The following is a 17,246-nucleotide window of genomic DNA, read 5'->3' on the forward strand; positions in this document are numbered from 1 at the left end:
GCAGAATGCTTAATATTTAATAAAAACAGATATATATTATACACTTAAAATGTCTTTAATGAAATTCTTATATTATTAGAACCATGGGTAGAACAGAGCCTTTTTATACCCCAATTTAAACTAAAGAAGAAGAAAAACTAACAGGAACCACGCATAAAGGAATACAAGTAAATAACCCTCCCCATCTCCCACCAGTATCATGTAATCTGACCACTAGCTGGTCCATGAGAATTCCCAGTGGTGTGCTGTATTTATTCACCAATATCTTTCTCTACTTCTTTTAGGTGAAAATAAATCTTCACCAAGAGAACAAAAAGGAACAAAACACAGCTAACCTCAAAACATTAAGTACAAATTGAAATTTGAAAATGAAAATATTATCTATTGATTTATAAGTAGAAAAGTAAACATCTGCCTATTGTGAGACCTCTATTATAGCTGACAAAGTAATATGGTTCTATCAGAACTGGCTCTTTGGAAAAGGCACGCAGGATTCATGGTTGATAAACTACTCAATTCTAACTGAACATCGGTATGTATTTCTCTACCCAATGATACCACAACACAGAACAAATAAAGTATAATTTTGTTCTGATTCTTTCAGACTTTAGAAACTTCATAGAATTAGAAAAGGAAAAGACAATGGTTTTACGATGGCCAAACACTGAAAATCCTTAATTGTTAAGCAATCCTAATTATCTTTTTTTAATGTTCTCATTACATCTTATGCTTATTTTAAGCTGGATAATCCGCCATCAGCAATAGCAACTCAGCACGTAGATGGATGAAAGCAAAAAAACATTGTAGAGTCCTTACCTCAAACTCATGTGATGGTGCTGTGATGAGTATTTTTTCTAGTTCCCTTTTCACAGATAATTCTAGCTCTTGTCGAATGACTTCTTGGAACTGAGAAGCGCCATCATGAGACATTGCTTTGCTGAGATCTTAAAACAAAAATGTAAAACCACCAATTGAAAAATCAGATAGCCATTCAAACAGCTGGTAAACTACAACTGGTTTATTTCTGGTGTTCCAGCAAATGGAAAGGGTTCAATCCTATAATCCCGTCATCCTCTCAATGAATTTTAGTAATGTCAACTAGTTAGGACTATATAATCACATGTGCTCAAATTTGACTGTTTGGCACATCAATATGCTTTACTAGTATGTCCAAAACAATGGACACTTTTGGGAAGATGGGGCAGGTGGAAGTAAAAGGATTCATCTTCATGTGAGTACACAGTTCCATCTCTACTACTGTTTCCCTCCTAGCCATCAGAGCTGGAGAAAACTGAGAATGACTGGAATAGTGTTAATGAGGGTATGTTCTGTGGAACACGCCCTTTTGGAAGCTGCATCAAAAGAGAACTGAAGGGGTCCGGCAATTTCGTAGACGCCAAAGACTCCTTCCTCCTCCAGGCCAGATGAAAATTTTAAGGAATCCTTTCCATTTTAGAAGGAGAGCACTGCAGCTTCACACTCTTTACTCAAGAAGAATCTCTTGAGAGATATTGACAGTTCCAAGGTGCCTCTACTGCTCTGGCATCAAAAGTTTCACTTTAAAAGGAGAAGGACACAGGGCTGCCCCTCCCCTCTGTGCCTCAATTTCAGTCAAGACTTTGCAATGCTCATCTGTGTCAGACAAGACTATCAGGGCTTTTGGCAGAGTTGGGCACCTCTGTGACAAACGGATCTCCCTAAAGGTGACAGAAATGCCTTTTAGATGAAAACCAACAAAAACAGAAAAATACAGAAAAAGAAAACATCCCAGTTCCAAGTACTTGGGAGAACAATGCCAACACAGAGGTTTCACACACTTATCTAGATAGTAATTATCCTGTCTTTTTATAAAACAAGGGATGATCAGATTATTGTTCACCTCCCCCTTTATCCTCAATACCTTGTTTTATAAATGTAGATTTGTGAAGCTTATGTTCATTTTGTTTGATAACTAATTAGTTCTACAAATGTTGGTTAATCTAGTAGAAACATATTTCAATAAAGATAAAAACACTCCCCCATACCATAAATTCTTTCATCTGGGCAGAAGTAAACATTTATATAAACAAAATTAAAGCCAACATAATCAATTTTAAGATACTTTTGAGAGCAGAAATTAGTAAATTATGTTAACTCCTGAGGCAATTTATTTCATGCAGACAGCCTCTCCCTCTCCCAATTATCTAAAAATATTTAAAAATGACATACTTAACATAGCTCTTCAAAAATCTTTTATACACACTTGCCGTCATATTAAAACCCAAGAGAAAAAAACACAAGGAAATTTGTTGAGAACACACAGGCTAATCCTAAAATAGCCATTTTCTAACTGTGTTCTTTTTACAGGCATAAGCGACAACACAACTAAGTTTGTGGACTCCAGTAAAACTACCAAAGTGACCCAAACTGTGGTTCATAAATAACTTCTTCGTGAGCTAAGAAACACATATGTCTGTGTTCCATCAACAACCTAAAGGTATGTTTCAAGTAATAAGAAGCAATTTGATTATAATCTGTAAAAAACCAGTGACAATGGGTGCGTGTAACTATGACAGGTAACTAAAAACTCTAGAACATTTTAAACTAGAGTTAATGTGATCAGCCACACATATTCACCCCTTGGCTGACTTTGCTGTAATTTACAATCTATCACAGATTAAGTCCCCCACCCTGCCACCCATGGATACCTGGGATGTGTCTCCCCAAATCCTGAAGCCAATTCCCACATTAATGTTTAGAAAATAATTTGGAAGAAAAATCTACTAAATATGAAACCTCTAAATTAAAGAACACACATGAATTGTTTGATTCTGTGTCAGAATGATTAAAATAGATCAAGAAATTACTATATAATAATTTTCACAATAAGGGGACTGTTTTTGGTTAGTTTCAAAGACATCTATAGACCGCTGCTTTGTGTGCTGTACATACTGATGACCAGCATTCAGTCACATTCCTAAAAATTAGTGATGGAAACATTTAACTTACTTTAATTTGCGGCAAATGCCAAATGAGATAAAACTAAATGCAACTGCAAAGTTTAAAAATAACTACATAGCTGTCTATGAGCTGTCTATATGACAACAGTCCAAAAAAATAAAATAAAAAATAACCCAGCAAACTTTAGAGACTTTCTCTGCAGAATAGCTTATCAACGTACATGACTTAAGGTTAAAATGCATAGAACCCATGTCACTATCCTCCCTATCAAGCCAAACTAAGAAAGGCTGGTTGAAAGACTTAAATTTAATACAAGTGATGGTTGCCAGCTGCGGCAGGTCCAACCTTCAAACACTGATTCAAAAACAAACAAACAAAAAACAACAAAACTTAGACACAGATTCAAACTCCAGTCATGACCAATAGCCCTACCCTTTATTCCTCCCATTTCTCTGACAGCACAATGCAAATGAAAAACAATTTTGTATTCCTTCTACCCCCACAACACAAAAAAGAACAGTACAATAAGCCCATCCTTTCTACTCCAATCCCTCTCCTTTCCCTGAGCAAAGTGCTACTGTGAAGTTCTGTTTTTCAGTGATTAGAGAATAAGGACGGGCTTTTAAGGAATAAAGAATAATCAAGAAGAAAGAATAAGGAAGTGTGCTTACTCAAGAAGAGAGTCTATTTTAAGCACCTGGCACAAACCAGGAGGCACAGAGCTAGAAACCATTTCCCTCTGCAGTGACCTCCTTATCCATCCTGAATTTTTAAGAAAGGTCTGGAATTTCTGGTAGGAAAAGAAATACAGACCTTAGAAACTTTCTTGGACTTACCATTCTCAGGTTACACTTCTGGCAATGACAGCTGTGATTCTAATGGAAGGTCAAGTAAAGAATTCCATGAATAATGTAAGATTTCTAACTTTCTAAAATGTTTTGTCCCTCACTTCCTAGCAATAGAGAATTGATTCTCCTCGAATTTAGACAGAGAATGAATTAAGGATCAAACAGTTCATTCCCTCAGTCATAAATCAAAACATTTTTAGAGATGAGAGGGAGCATTTAATCTACCCTCCACATTTTACAGATATGAAAATGAGGCTGAAATAGTTAAATGACTTATCCAAGGTCATAGAGCAGGCTAGTTATGGAACCCAGAAATAAAGCCAGTTTATTCTGAGCCCCAGCCTAAGACAGCGAGGTGAAAATATCTTGCTCATTTTTTCCTCTTAGTCCAACTCTCTTTAATCCATGGCACAAAATCCCTAAATAATACTCTCCTACAAAAGCATTTCTATCAGAATGTCTTCTTATATCCAATGGGACAGACAGAACACTCCCTGCCACATAAAACTGGGCTAACTAGAAATGTCATGGTTGACTTCATTACAATTTAATTTGGGATATGTCTGGCAGTAACTATTTCTAAAAGGTTTCCTCCCCAACCCCAATTTCCTAATTCTTCCTTGTTCATAAGAACTAAAATTTCAACATCCTGGACTGTTCCTCTATCCAACTGGAGCCAACGAGAGAGAGAGAGAGAGAGAGAGAGAGAGAGAGAGAGAGAGAGAGAGAGAGAGAGAGAGAGAGAGAGACAGAGAGAGAGACAGAGAGAGACAGAGAGAGACAGAGAGACAGAGACAGAGAGACAGAGAGAATCAAGAGGTAGGAGACACTCAATCTAACAAGTAATTGTTTTCATTTCTTGGTGCAGGTATTTCAATTCATCCATTTCAGTAACTAAGAAGTGTACATAATATCCTTCCTGGACATCCTGATACTGGCACAAACCAAACAATTTCGCTTTCTAAAGTAGAAAGTTAGCTTCACAGTGCAAACACGATGGAAAGGCTACAGAAAGAACACCAAGAGCAACACAGATGGTGAGGAGCTGTCCGCCGGCCACCACTCACCATTCATTTTTTCTGATCAGTCTCAACCATCCTTGGAAACCCACACTGAGATGTACCCAAAGTCAGAGAATTGGAGAGCTCACTTAATCTTAGACTGGGAAATGACTGGTGATACCAGTGTAAAACTCCAGGAATGTAGCAGCAACTGGAAACAACCAGGAATGAAACTAAAGACATATACTGACTAGATTTATAATCAGTTAAAGCTAAGCATCTTCTTCTGGGTTCATACTGTGTAGTCCTTTAACCTCAGTTATTTGTGAATATTCCTCCTAGAAAAGCTTTTCTTCTTTGTATTCCATTACCCAATATTTCCCTACATCTTTTCCTACATCTCTGTCTGGGCCTGTTTCTATAACTGACTCCTCTTTTTTTCCTACTCCCTGGATTTCCTAAGCTTCCATCCGCAGACCACTTTCCCTCTCCGTTACTCCCTTACCAAACTCCCAAATATGTGCCTCACCCTGATCATTTTTCACAAGTTGCAGGCTCACACCCCTAGTCCTCTACACCTTTTGCACCTGGATACTCAGCCGGGCACCTCAAACTCGACATGTCCTAATGGTCTAAACTGATTCACCTCCCTGCCCTCCGTGGCAGTAACATTCTCCTAGTCACTCCCGGGGGACCTAGAAATCTGTCACAATTGGCTCTTCCCTCTTCTCCCTTCCACGTTACATCCAATCCAATACCACACTTCTTAACTGAATCACCACAGTTCCATTCACCGCTTTCCATTCCTGCTGCTGCTACCGTAATGTCCCTCTCATTTTCACTCTCTCGGTCGTGATGATAACAGCTGTCTAACTAGTCTGACCATGTGTCACTCTAATCTTGTACTACCAAGAAGAATGGATTGGTCCCCCTAAGCAGCAACCCCAACCATATCGCTTCTCTTTCTCATTTGATAGAACTTCATTTGAGGGGAAATACATATACACAACTTCCTTAGCCAGGCATGTCTTAAAAACCAAGTTGAAGTACCCTTGTGAGTAGCCAAAACTAGTGAAAGTGCTAAAGCAGAAGAACGCTTAAAGGTTGCAATTTCCTGCTCCATTTGCGACATCTCAGTAGGGCTTCTAAAACTTTACTGTGCATACAAATCACCTGGAGGGCTTGTTAAAACACAGATCCCTGGGCAAGCTCCCAGAGATTCTGACTCAGTGGGTCTGGAGTGGGAGGATATGCATCTCTCAAATGCGAATGCTGCCAGTATTGCTTTGAGTAGCTCTGACATAGATTATATTTCATTCATATTAATATGTGTGTAGCAGCCATGCATTGTTCTTCTCCCTACCCCAATGCTATTCTATCACTTATTCTCTGCCCCAAAGCCATGTGCTTTAGAGATGGCACCAGGCCCAGATCCTAAAGCCTTCCCAGTGACTGGTTTAAGCATGAAACATAATACGTATGATTCTGGCCAGTGAGCCACAAAGGACTGTGGAGAAAGGTGTTCCTCAATGAAAAAAAAGAGAAGAAATGGTGCCTTTTCCATCCCTGGACATAATGTGTCCGTCCTTCATCTCTTGTTTCTTCTTCCATTTAGGGACCTTGAATGAAGCTGACCAAGAAGGAGATAGATATGCTTGAAGAGAGCAGAGCAGAAGGAAGGAAAGACTGACGTAATCTTTGTACTGAATTAACCAACCCTGGAACAGCCTACTTCAAAATTAATGTGACACAAGTCCCTCATTTAAGCCAACTGAGTTGGTCTTTTCCTGCTCCATGAAATTAAAAGCATCTTAACTATTATAAGATTGTTCCAAAACATCTCAAGTGTCATCCAACACTTTTAGAAAAAAAGAGGCAGAAAGGAGGAGAAAAAAATGAGAGGTTCATAGCCCAGTGTGAATTCCAAAATCATGAGAGTCATCCCAAGCTCCAGGAAACCTGATCCCTCAACCCCCAGAGGCTCCAACTGTGACTTGAGTGAGGAGCTTCTGCTATTTGGGGAGTGGCATTCCTAGTGTTCTAGGTGGTCGTTTCTGGACATTCAAAGAGGCCTTCCTTTCTATCACAACCCTGACGTTAAGGTTTTAACCACTCCTGCTTCTGTACTATATCAAACACCTCCCAAACTCGGTTTCTTTGCTTACGTGCCTGTTTATAATACTTTAAGGGTACAAGCCATATTATATTATTCAACTTTTACTCCCCAACACCTGGCACAGTACAGGCACCTATAATATATAAACTGGAGATTACGACTTAAATTCTCATATTAGTGGCTTGAACAGTCACTAATATATAATTTGTCAGTTAAGTTTAAATGTAATCTCCTAGAAATCTTTCTAAACGAAGCAAGTTTGCCCATTTACAAATAACACGTTGACATGGTAGATCCGTGTACCATACCACTCCTTTATAACATTATACTTTGAAAAATTTACTCAACATCTATTTCACCCAACAGATTATAATCTCTGTAAGAATAAATCATGTCTATTTTGTTCATTGCTGGATTCCCAACTCAGAGCTTGAGACATACTGAATACTCAAATGGTCTAAACTAATTCATCTCCCTGTGCTTATTAAATCAGTAAGGAAGAGCCTATTGTGCTGGGTATAGATAAAGAAGATGGACTCCAGTCTTCTGGAGGTAGTGCCTGATAAGGCCAAATGCAAAGTGTTTGAGAGCCATAGTTTGTGACCATGGGGAAGGAAAGCGGGGCTAAGAAAAGTATGGGCTGCATCCTGTGTACATGCGGTCCCTAAGGCTTCTCAAGCAGAGGCTGATTTATCAGTCAAGTATCAGGGACATGGTCAAAGAAATTCCAAACTGGTAGGCAATCTAGACAAAATAACCTCTAAATTTCCTTTCAATTTATATTACCTTATATAAACGTGAGCATGTTTTCACTAACTTTAGAGATTAAACAAATTTGAGCATTATAGTTAGATTTAGGAAAAATATGGAAAATTATACTCCACATCATTCAGTCATATAAAAACAATTAGTTGATTTTATATAATCAATTTTATACACTTTTAGTATTAAAGTCAATGTTGATTGTTTTATATTGTAAATTATAGTGTAACTATTTACATGTACGTAGATTTTTAAATGACTCAACCTTACATACGTATGAATGCTTAATAAATGTGTTTTGATAAAAAATAAAAAGGCATCAGGCTTTTGAGAACTGTTCCAATACTCCAGTACTGAATATACAGAGCTACTTGCTAACTGAGATTTTTGCTAATCATGCACTGCTTCCTTTACAAAAATTTTAACTGTTAGAATTTATACATAAACAAGATTTCTCATTAATAATTAAGAATAACCCTGCTCTCATACACTAGAGTAGCTCTTAAAATTAAAACAACAGAATATATCACTTCTGGAAAACAGAACATTCTGTTCTGACGGAAGAGATGTGTCCACTAGTTAAGTAACAACACCTTTGCATTAAGTTTAATGAATGATAAATAAGGAAGAAGGCATGCCAAGGGGTGTATCACATTCATTTGGTGAGAGGAAGGAAAAGGGATACAAAATAAAATCACCATCAAGCACCAAAAAATTTGGCAGGCCCGCCTTATAATTTGATATATGTGCACTTAAATAAAACTTTGAAGCTCGGAAAGGCTTTAAGGTCACTGAGTCCAATTCCCTTATCTTGGAGATAAAACGCGCAGAGAGATGCTGACTAAGGAAGGACACAGTGGCAGCCTGAAGTGGAATCGAAACCCTGCTGCCTAGTGCCCTGCTTCTCCTTCCTGGAGGACGGTCTCCCCTTTCTTGGTTATAGTGCATCTTACATGGTTTATCACCTCCAGGTGTGTGCCATCAAATCTGAATGGAAACTGGCAAAAACCCAACTGTGTCTATTATGTAGGGTTAAAACTACATATCAGAATAAGCATTCTCTTGTGCTCTTCAACTTTTCCTTCTATATAGTTTATTTTCTGGGCAATGAAAAAATCGAAGAAAGCTTTTATGCCGCTATAAATATTTTATTACCCAAGCTAAGCATTTTACCATTGGCATAAATGAACCCAAAACAGTACATAGAACCGTGTTATTCTGTTTTCCTGAACTCTTTGGAAGTTTTAAAATTGTAGGCAGGGATATAACATAAAGGAAACATCACATCAGCCTTTGCCAGGGCCGCAACCAGAGGAAAATACAAACTCCAATCACCTCATCTGCTGGTCTCTATCGCTAAGGAGCAAGTGGCGCTATTGTTAAAGGGAGTGTCCCCTATAATAACACTGTTTACAAGCTGGTGACTAATAGATAAAAAGTGCATTAAGCATAATGACTATTTCATACACATGAATACAATGAATATTAAGATATGTTAAATCACAGAGAAACAGGAAACTCGATTTACATACGAAAAATTAAAACAAATATTTAGAAGTGTTTTGGAAAATGAAACATTTTGTTGTTTATGTTAAGTTAATTGAGACAACATAGCCAATTTCTTGATGTTTCTCAAAAACAATCCTTAATTATCAAAATGGTTTGGGGGCACAATCAATCTCATTTGGCAATGACTGAGAAAAATAAACAATGGGACTGTTGGCAGCGGCAGAACTTGAGCCCTAGACAATTACTCTGCAACAAAGTAAAGGAGATGCCTGCATCGCCAATCAAGAAAACTAGGAAACAGCCTTCAAATGAAATATTATTCCCTTTCTCCCACATAAGCCCAACCAAAAAACACAAAGTTTAGTTTCTTTCAATAGCTTAGCAAGCGAACTTTCAAAGAATAAGTTAGGAACAGAAAGATGTATGCCTGGTAGTATACTTTCAAACATTTAGACATATGGTTTCAACTACCAGTCATGAACAACTTATTAAATTAGTCAAGACCAAGATGTCCACAATTCAAACACTAGTATACCAAGTTTAAATATATTTTAGAAAAGAAACTGTAGGCTGTGTCAAAAGAACACCAGTCTTTAGAAAAACTCCAGCTTCTAACAAGATCCTAAGCAATCAAAAGATGGTTAAGTGAATCATTATTTCATTCACTAAATCCCAAACCCTCAGAGGCTCTCCCCCACAATTTTATTCTAATATTCCTATAATATTCTCCACTGGCTATTCTGACTATTAAGAGAGAGAGCATTATAGAAAGTTAGCATAGTCAACTCTTAATCATTTATTTTTTACAGATAATCCAGAGTTAGTTTGACTTTTGAATATTTGTTTATATTAACTTTTCAATAATGGATATATCTGACTTTCTGGGCACTTTCACAAAAAGTACCAAATACAACTTGGTGGAAACTGGAAAATTATAGTATATTATTCTTTTACCTAGAACATTTTCAGTATTAGGCCAACAAATGTTCCTCACACAAAATTAAGTATCCTATTATTTTAATTAAAGTTACTACAATTGTCTATGAAAAATAACAGAGAGAAGGGTCTCTGTGAAGCCATATTACAAGAAAACACCTACTGTACAAAAATTAATACCTTAGAGTATTTCCTTTTAAAATTATTTTTCAATTTATCTTCAGAATATTAAAATGGCACTACTGAGAAGTGTACCAGCTAGTATTTCTTATTTCTCTAATGTTCCTCATCAATTTCTTTTTTCCTCAGTTGGCTTTCACAAATGAAAATCATCCATCTTACTAGAAGAAAGATCCAGTTATCAAGAACAAGGCAATTTAATCATAGAGATTACAAGGTTCACATTGGAAAACAAAGTTTTCATCAGCTCAACTATTTGAGTTTCTTTTCATTTTCCATTTGTAACGGTGACTCTGAATTTAACTAATCCCTCTCTCTCTAGGCAACATAATGAATCCTAAGCCACATCTTTAAAAAATGAGGAGCGAGCATTAGTCATTGCTTTGCCACCTTTAGTCCTGCCTCATATCCATGCCACAATCCCCCTGGGCTAAAAGCATCCTAGTCATCTAAATAAATCAGCAACAGGCTAAATTTGGTGTAGGATTTGAGAAAAACCAGGCCAAGGTCCGACCAGGCCCAGAATGCTTCTCATCCCTCTATTCATCTGAGGCCCCTCTAGTTATAATTAGCTCAGCTAATCCTCCCTGGCTAGTTGCCATCTACCAAAGAGGAATCACCAAAAAAAAGTCTTAAAAAGAGAATTCCAACAAATGGGAAGGTTGACAGGCCTCAAATATTTTTTAAGTGAACACAGGTACTCAAATGGCTTCCCCTGAAATATAAGAAAGTAACTCAATTTAAGAACATTAAGAGACTTTTTTTTATATAATTTAGACAGATAATGGCCTACTAAAAACAGCTTTTTTTAAAAAAAAAGTTCCTCTAATATTATAGTATAAGCACATAACACGGCCTTAGCTGGCTAGATGACAACAGACCCTGAACCATTTATAAAAGTTTCAAATCTTGTAGGGCGATTACCCCATAGCTCTTAGAACTTTTAAAAAGCAAAGTCCATAATGATACCAAATGACAAACATGGCAAAAAATCACAGCTGCTAATTAACCTTAGCACTTCCAACTGTGATGAGGAGCCACTTCTCACTCAGCTAGTACTCAACATTTATTTAGAATAATTGGGGGCCCTGTAACAACCCCTGGAGGGGAGAAAACTAGCAAATGGAGAATATCACAGGCAAGTAGAAAGTGACCTGAGGGCAGAATACACCAAACCATGGAATTAGGCCCTAGATGCACTAAAAAGTCTTCCTAGGAAAAAGGATCTTAAGTGTCTGAGGAACACAGACTTGGGAGATACCCAAAGAAAGTTGAACCTTCTTTTAGCCAAAGAATATATACTGAGAACTCTTCTGCCTATTGACATTAAGTATTTTTATTAATTGAACAGTTCTACCTCACAACTTATGGTCAAAGCACTTGAAAATGGAGATGCCCAGCTTTCCTATAAAGCATATTGCCTAGATTTGGGGGAAGAGATTCAAGCTAAGTGTAGCAACCCCAAATTCCACTATTCAAAAACATGTGTATGCAAAACAGTTATCTTCTGAATTGCAAGTCTCCCACCATAAGGGATTCATTAGAAATCCCAATACAGTGCAATACATATTGTAAGCACTCAAAAAATTTTTTGTTGACTGGACTGAAACGAAAACTATCACCAACTATGTATTTACATCACTGTTCAAACTTCCCCACTCTACCCCCACCCCTTTTTTTAAAACAAAAAACATATCAACTCCCAAGTGCTGGGGGCCTGAACACCAAACCTGGAATAAGAAAATAGAGAGCTGTCATACCTGCCTTGTTTCTGTTTATTTCTGTTGATGACATGTGATTATCCTTATGGTGGCAATGCTATCTGAAAGGCCAGTGTCATTTTAAGAAAAAGTAAAAATTACCTGCCATCTAATATGTGACTAGTACATTCACATAATTCACCTCATTTCAACTTCTCAGTAACCCTGTGGCATAAGTATTAATACCCAATGTTTATGTAGGTAGAAACTGAGGTTCAGAAACAATATGTGTCTAAGGTTAGCTGTTAGTAACAGGGTTCAAACCTAAGTCCATACCCCCTTATCTTTCTCAACACTTATATCATCTTAAGGGGTGTTATTTTAAAACTACAACAAAAAATGTAGGCTAACCTACAAAAAAATACAAGGAAAGTGCTGACTTTCTCATTTGTCATCTACAACAAATTCTTTTAGAGCATCAACCACTTCAAGACACTGAATTTCCCCCAGGGATGTAATATTATCTTTGTCCCCAGGGAACTGACAGTCTAGTTGGACAAACAAGCCATTTAGATAAAAAGTTTTAATGTAAGAGGCAAAAGGTATTGGAAAGGACAAGGGTTTTAGATACATCTACACATGTATGAATTTCAGTGCTTATTAGCTAAATTTTGGACAAGATACTTAAATTTCCTCTTTTGTAAGGTCATGATAAAAATCTACTACCTTGCAGGGCTCTTGGAAAGCTTAAATGAGACAACGTATGAAAACAGTTAGAGGCCTAATATTTGTTCAGTCTTTCCCCTATGAAATGGTATGACCTAAGTGTCAATGAGTGAAAATATCAGTAAGTGCTACAGCAAAGATGAAATAATCTGATCTGCTACAAAAAAATTCAAAAACAAAAATCTCAACCCTTACACTTGAAAACTGATCTGTAGCGACAGCTGAGACATAGGCCAATTAGGTTTATTATTTGTAACAGCAACAGTTAATTAAACATATAAGGGGTTTACACTTGAAGTACAAAATTTAAACAATGATAAACAGGAGCCCAATCATGTTAATTTGGGGGGGGGGATGTCATCTTTTTGCACAAAACTGCCAATTTAAAAGGAAAACTACCATTTAAAGCAAAAGTGGATGGCAACTAAACTCAAAGCTGGACTGTCATGGAAAAGTAGTCTGAATAAATCTGTAGTTTAGTTAGTAGTAATTAACGTACCTATGACAATTTCCTGGTTTTAACAAATGCGCAACTTTCCTATAAATTCAAAAGTATTCCAAGATAAAAAGCTTATTTTTAAAAAAGTGGACAACAATGGAAAGGAATGATAACATTCACAACAACTCTTAGGCACTTGATTTAGAATCTTCTGAAGACAGTAAGCCATTAATAGCAAAGGCTGTGAAATCAGTCAATGCGCACCTCTGTAAGCTATTCTAAAGCATAACTACAAGCCACATCTGGAGTTTAACTAATATTCTTAGTTAGCTTTTAAACAGAAGTGACTTGTCCACTTTTATCTACCATATTCTTGCAAAACATTGGCTCTCTGGTAATTAAATTTTGTAGCTGCTGTTATAAAACCAGCAAATTTCTTGCTAATTTTGACTAAGACATTTATTTAATCAGAACATAAGATGCATCTCATTACATAAAAGGTATAACATGAATTTGAAAGTCTAATGACAAGTGACATTTCTGAGCTTAGTGTTGAAAAAGGCAGGCATAAGAGTTCCGTCTGTTTCCGTAAGGCAGGCAGTCAAATTCTTAATCTATTGCACAAAAGTCAAAAAAGAGTTAATAAAGTGATGTAAAATTTACTACCGCATTTTTATTCCCAGGGTCAAATGAGGGCCATTACTGACAATTTTTTTTAAATACATCTACATTTATTGAGAACCACATTAAGTGGTTGTGAACTTTACTTGCTATGTCAACAAGATGGCTAAAGCTTTCACACTCCCTAACCCCTTCTATTAAGAATTTACAGGGCAATTTTCAAATTTCAAAGAAACCTTAATAATCTTTGCAGATTTCAAAGAAGGAAAAAAATAAATACAGCAATGCAGCAAAGTCATTTCTCCTGCTGAAATGACCTCCAGCTTTTAGGAGCTACTCCCGATTTCGCAATAAATGAATCTGAGACTCAAACCACGTACACACAAACGGAGTAGGAGTTCAGAACACTAAAGCTCTTCCCCCAACAGTCCTGGCAAAACCCACCTGCCTTCCCTCAGCCCTCCCAGTTCCCCTGTCCGCACGGACACAGTTACCTTGACTTCGACCAGGAAAAGAGAACAGGGATTATTAATCAGCAGCCAAAATCCTGTTTTATCATCATTTTCAGCCACTATCCCGGGGAGCCAGAGTGCTACTAACCTGATTTTCGGGAGGCATAACTAAACCCAGCAGAGCACAAGGGTATAATCTATACGTATCTGAAATGCCACCCAGCAACTCAAATGTCAATTTAACCAAAAGGGTTTCGCAAATAGTATCTCAAATGAACATTTCCACTTTCAAACTACCCCATTAACCCTCCAGAGTGCTAGTACCCAAATTCGACTTGAAGCAACCCGGGAGATAAGAAGAAGCATGTCTTACCTTGTACAAATCTCGACATTTTAGTGATTTATTAAAATACTCTGGCTTATGTATATATTAATTTCTACAGAAGTCACGCTATCAGGCAGTGACTTCCTCCTCTGCTTTAACAACCGACGTGTTCTTTCTCTTCTTCCTAAGTTTAGCCACTTAAGGGAATATTTATTCAAAGCGATTAAAACTGCCTAAAAAAAAAAAAAAAAAAAAAGGAAAACCTCCACTTCCAAAAGCAGAAAGTTGGTGCGACTGAGTCTGCTTGTAACTCCTGCCCACAATGCGTTCCTGACACAGGCGAGGGCCAGCTGGAGACTCCCGGAAAAGGTAAAAATCACACGAACTTAAATTTCATCAATGAAAGAGGCGGATCTACAGAGGCTATTTCACCGCCCCACCCCCCGGTCCCCACGCCCTCCGGGGCTGGACCACAGCAGGCAATGGAGGGCCGCACCCCCTGCTCTCTTCAAGGCCGTCCACCCTCCGGCCGGTTACCCGGAAAAACGGTCAACAGCGGCCCCCGCCCAAGCAGGGATCGGGGAGGAGGGTGAGGCCGGCAAGGGGTAGCAATGCAACCATTTCTACCAGCCCATAAATATCCAGGGACTAGGAGGTGCTAAGAATCCGCGGCGCGGGCGGGCCGGGCTTCCAGCTCCCCGCCTTCCCGTTGCCAGCGGCGGAAACTCTGCCGCTGCATTTTCACCAGAGGGAGGGGCCGAAGGGTACATCGCCCCTCCCCCGCAGCGGACACTCGAGGGGCCTCCCGCCGGGGGAGAACGTGTGTGCCGCCCCGAGTTCGACAGACTGGAACCCGAGGAGGCCCCGATCCTCCTAAGCACACATTATAGTCCCTCCTGCCCTGCGATCTTCCAAACCCCAAATTCGGCCTCCAGGGCAACACAAGAGATCCAGGAGAAGGGCTCTACACATCTCAGAAAGGGAAACACACCCACCTAGGGGGTGGTGGGAAGCCCGTCCCCGCGATTCCCTAAACCGCCACCGAGACCCACCTTCCTCCTCTTCCTTTAGCAGCTGGGAAATTGGGGGCGTTTATGGCGCCCCAGGAAGAAGGCTCGCAGGCTGAGAGAATGTCACCCCAGAGGCACCCTTCTCTCTCCTTCTCTCACCTGATACATGCACACCTTGAACCCCTCGCCAGCGGTCGCAGCCCAGCTGCTGACCCCCTCAGCCCACCCCGCTGCCGGCTCCAGACAACCAAAGACCCCACTTTCTCCTAAACAGTTCCCCTCCCCCTCCATTTGGAGCAGCCCCCCTTAATGCGGAAATGTTCCTGCGGCGCAGACGGACAGGAGCAGCCGCCAGTGTGGAGCCGAGGCGGACGCAGGGCCTGGCCAATGAGACGCGCGGAGGTGGCAGGGGGCGGGGAGCCTGCGAGGAAGCCCAGAGGGCTAGGCGCGGAGCCAAACACGGGAATCCCGCGCGTGGGAGCCGCACTTGAGGCGACGCGGCAGGGATGTTTCACCAGTAAAACACCCAGCTTTCTACAGATACTTTAGCAAAGGAGAGGGCCTGAAGCATGAGTGGTTATTTTGCAGTCCGTAAAAACCTTCCCGCTTACCAGAGGTTGAAGATAGATACCTGTCCGGCGGATAGAGCCGGAGCTCCCCACAGCAACTGCCTTGAGAGAACCCAGGCCTTTCTCAGTAGACACAAACTACTCACTACGTCAGGTCTGAAGAGGGTGAAGATGCGTTCAAGGATTAAGCAGTGGAACGTGTGGGGCCCACTAACTGGAGGAGGGATGTAGGGCGTGCGAGACAGTGCCAAGTGAAGGCTCTCCCACCAGAACCACCACCTCTGGTTCCTGTTCCTGTAGAGATTTCTGTTGTGATAGGCGTTTACTGTTCTGATCAAAGTGGAAATGGCTTAAGTTACCCTTCAAGAGATGCTTACCTTTTAACAGATTCTTGAAGTCCTCAAGGAAAGAGGATGTTAAAAGAGAATGTTGACAGTGGCGTGGGGACCGCGAGAGGGCCAGCCTAGCACTCGCCAAAAATCAGTTGTTGCCAACCACGCCCCCCACCCCTGTAAGTCTCAGCATGTCTGTCAATGGATGTTATGTCAGATTTTACACCTCATGACTCAAACAGCCTGCATCAGGACACATGAATTGTCAGCACTCTCTTAGGTGCCTTCAATAAACCAAGGAATTCTAGAAGAGTTTGGACAACAGTAATCAACCAAGGTAAAGTGAGATTTTTAAAAATGACTCATCCTCTAAACTTTAATATTTTTAGTGCCACATATTCGTATGGAAATGCTATTAGACAAGTAACACAGAAAAGACCAGTGATTCGTTTGTCGTACTAGAGCATGACCACCCTCGGTACTATATTTCTTATGTGAAATCCAAAAAGATTACACCCCAAAACCTCTCAGCTATAAAATAATTTTCCCAAATAAACCAAAAAAGTATCAAAAATCCAAATGTCTACATGTTAATAATGGCATTTGGACACTGAAGATCTTAATCAGAATCTCCAAATCCTTTATGTATGGTAGAGAAATTGTTCCAGCTCTAAATAAGTAGTATTTATCAATCGGCATTAACACCAAAATAAAGTACCACTAAAAGATTCGGGATCAGTAGGATTGCCTGCAATAAATAAAGTATCTGTATTGCAATAA

At 39.3% G+C, this 17,246-nt stretch overlaps 1 protein-coding gene and 1 long non-coding RNA gene across 4 annotated transcripts in view; one reads left to right on the forward strand and one right to left on the reverse strand.

Annotated features, from left to right (window-relative positions):
* The window catches only part of UGP2 (UDP-glucose pyrophosphorylase 2), a 46,878-nt gene extending 31,029 nt beyond the window's left edge, over positions 1-15,849 (reverse strand). The window contains exons 1-2 of one of the 3 annotated variants that reach the window (XM_019717927.2): positions 15,608-15,849; positions 817-944 (exon numbers count right to left, since the gene is read on the reverse strand). In XM_019717927.2, coding sequence (XP_019573486.1) covers positions 817-930 — 114 coding nt within the window. In that variant the 5' untranslated portion in view covers positions 931-944; positions 15,608-15,849. Of the gene's footprint in view, positions 1-816; positions 945-14,603; positions 15,174-15,607 lie in introns of those variants that run through there. The other 2 variants (XM_019717938.2, XM_019717923.3) reach the window with 2 other exon arrangements.
* Positions 14-9,638, forward strand: LOC141571555 (uncharacterized). The gene is made up of 4 exons (XR_012496387.2): positions 14-532; positions 2,347-2,476; positions 4,657-4,825; positions 6,405-9,638. It is a non-coding gene; the product is annotated as an uncharacterized LOC141571555 (long non-coding RNA).
* Positions 15,850-17,246: the final 1,397 nt, after the last annotated feature.

Source organism: Rhinolophus sinicus, chromosome 2 (assembly GCF_057876585.1).
Source record: "Rhinolophus sinicus isolate RSI-liver-muscle chromosome 2, RSI-T2T, whole genome shotgun sequence".
NCBI lineage: Eukaryota > Metazoa > Chordata > Mammalia > Chiroptera > Rhinolophidae > Rhinolophus > Rhinolophus sinicus.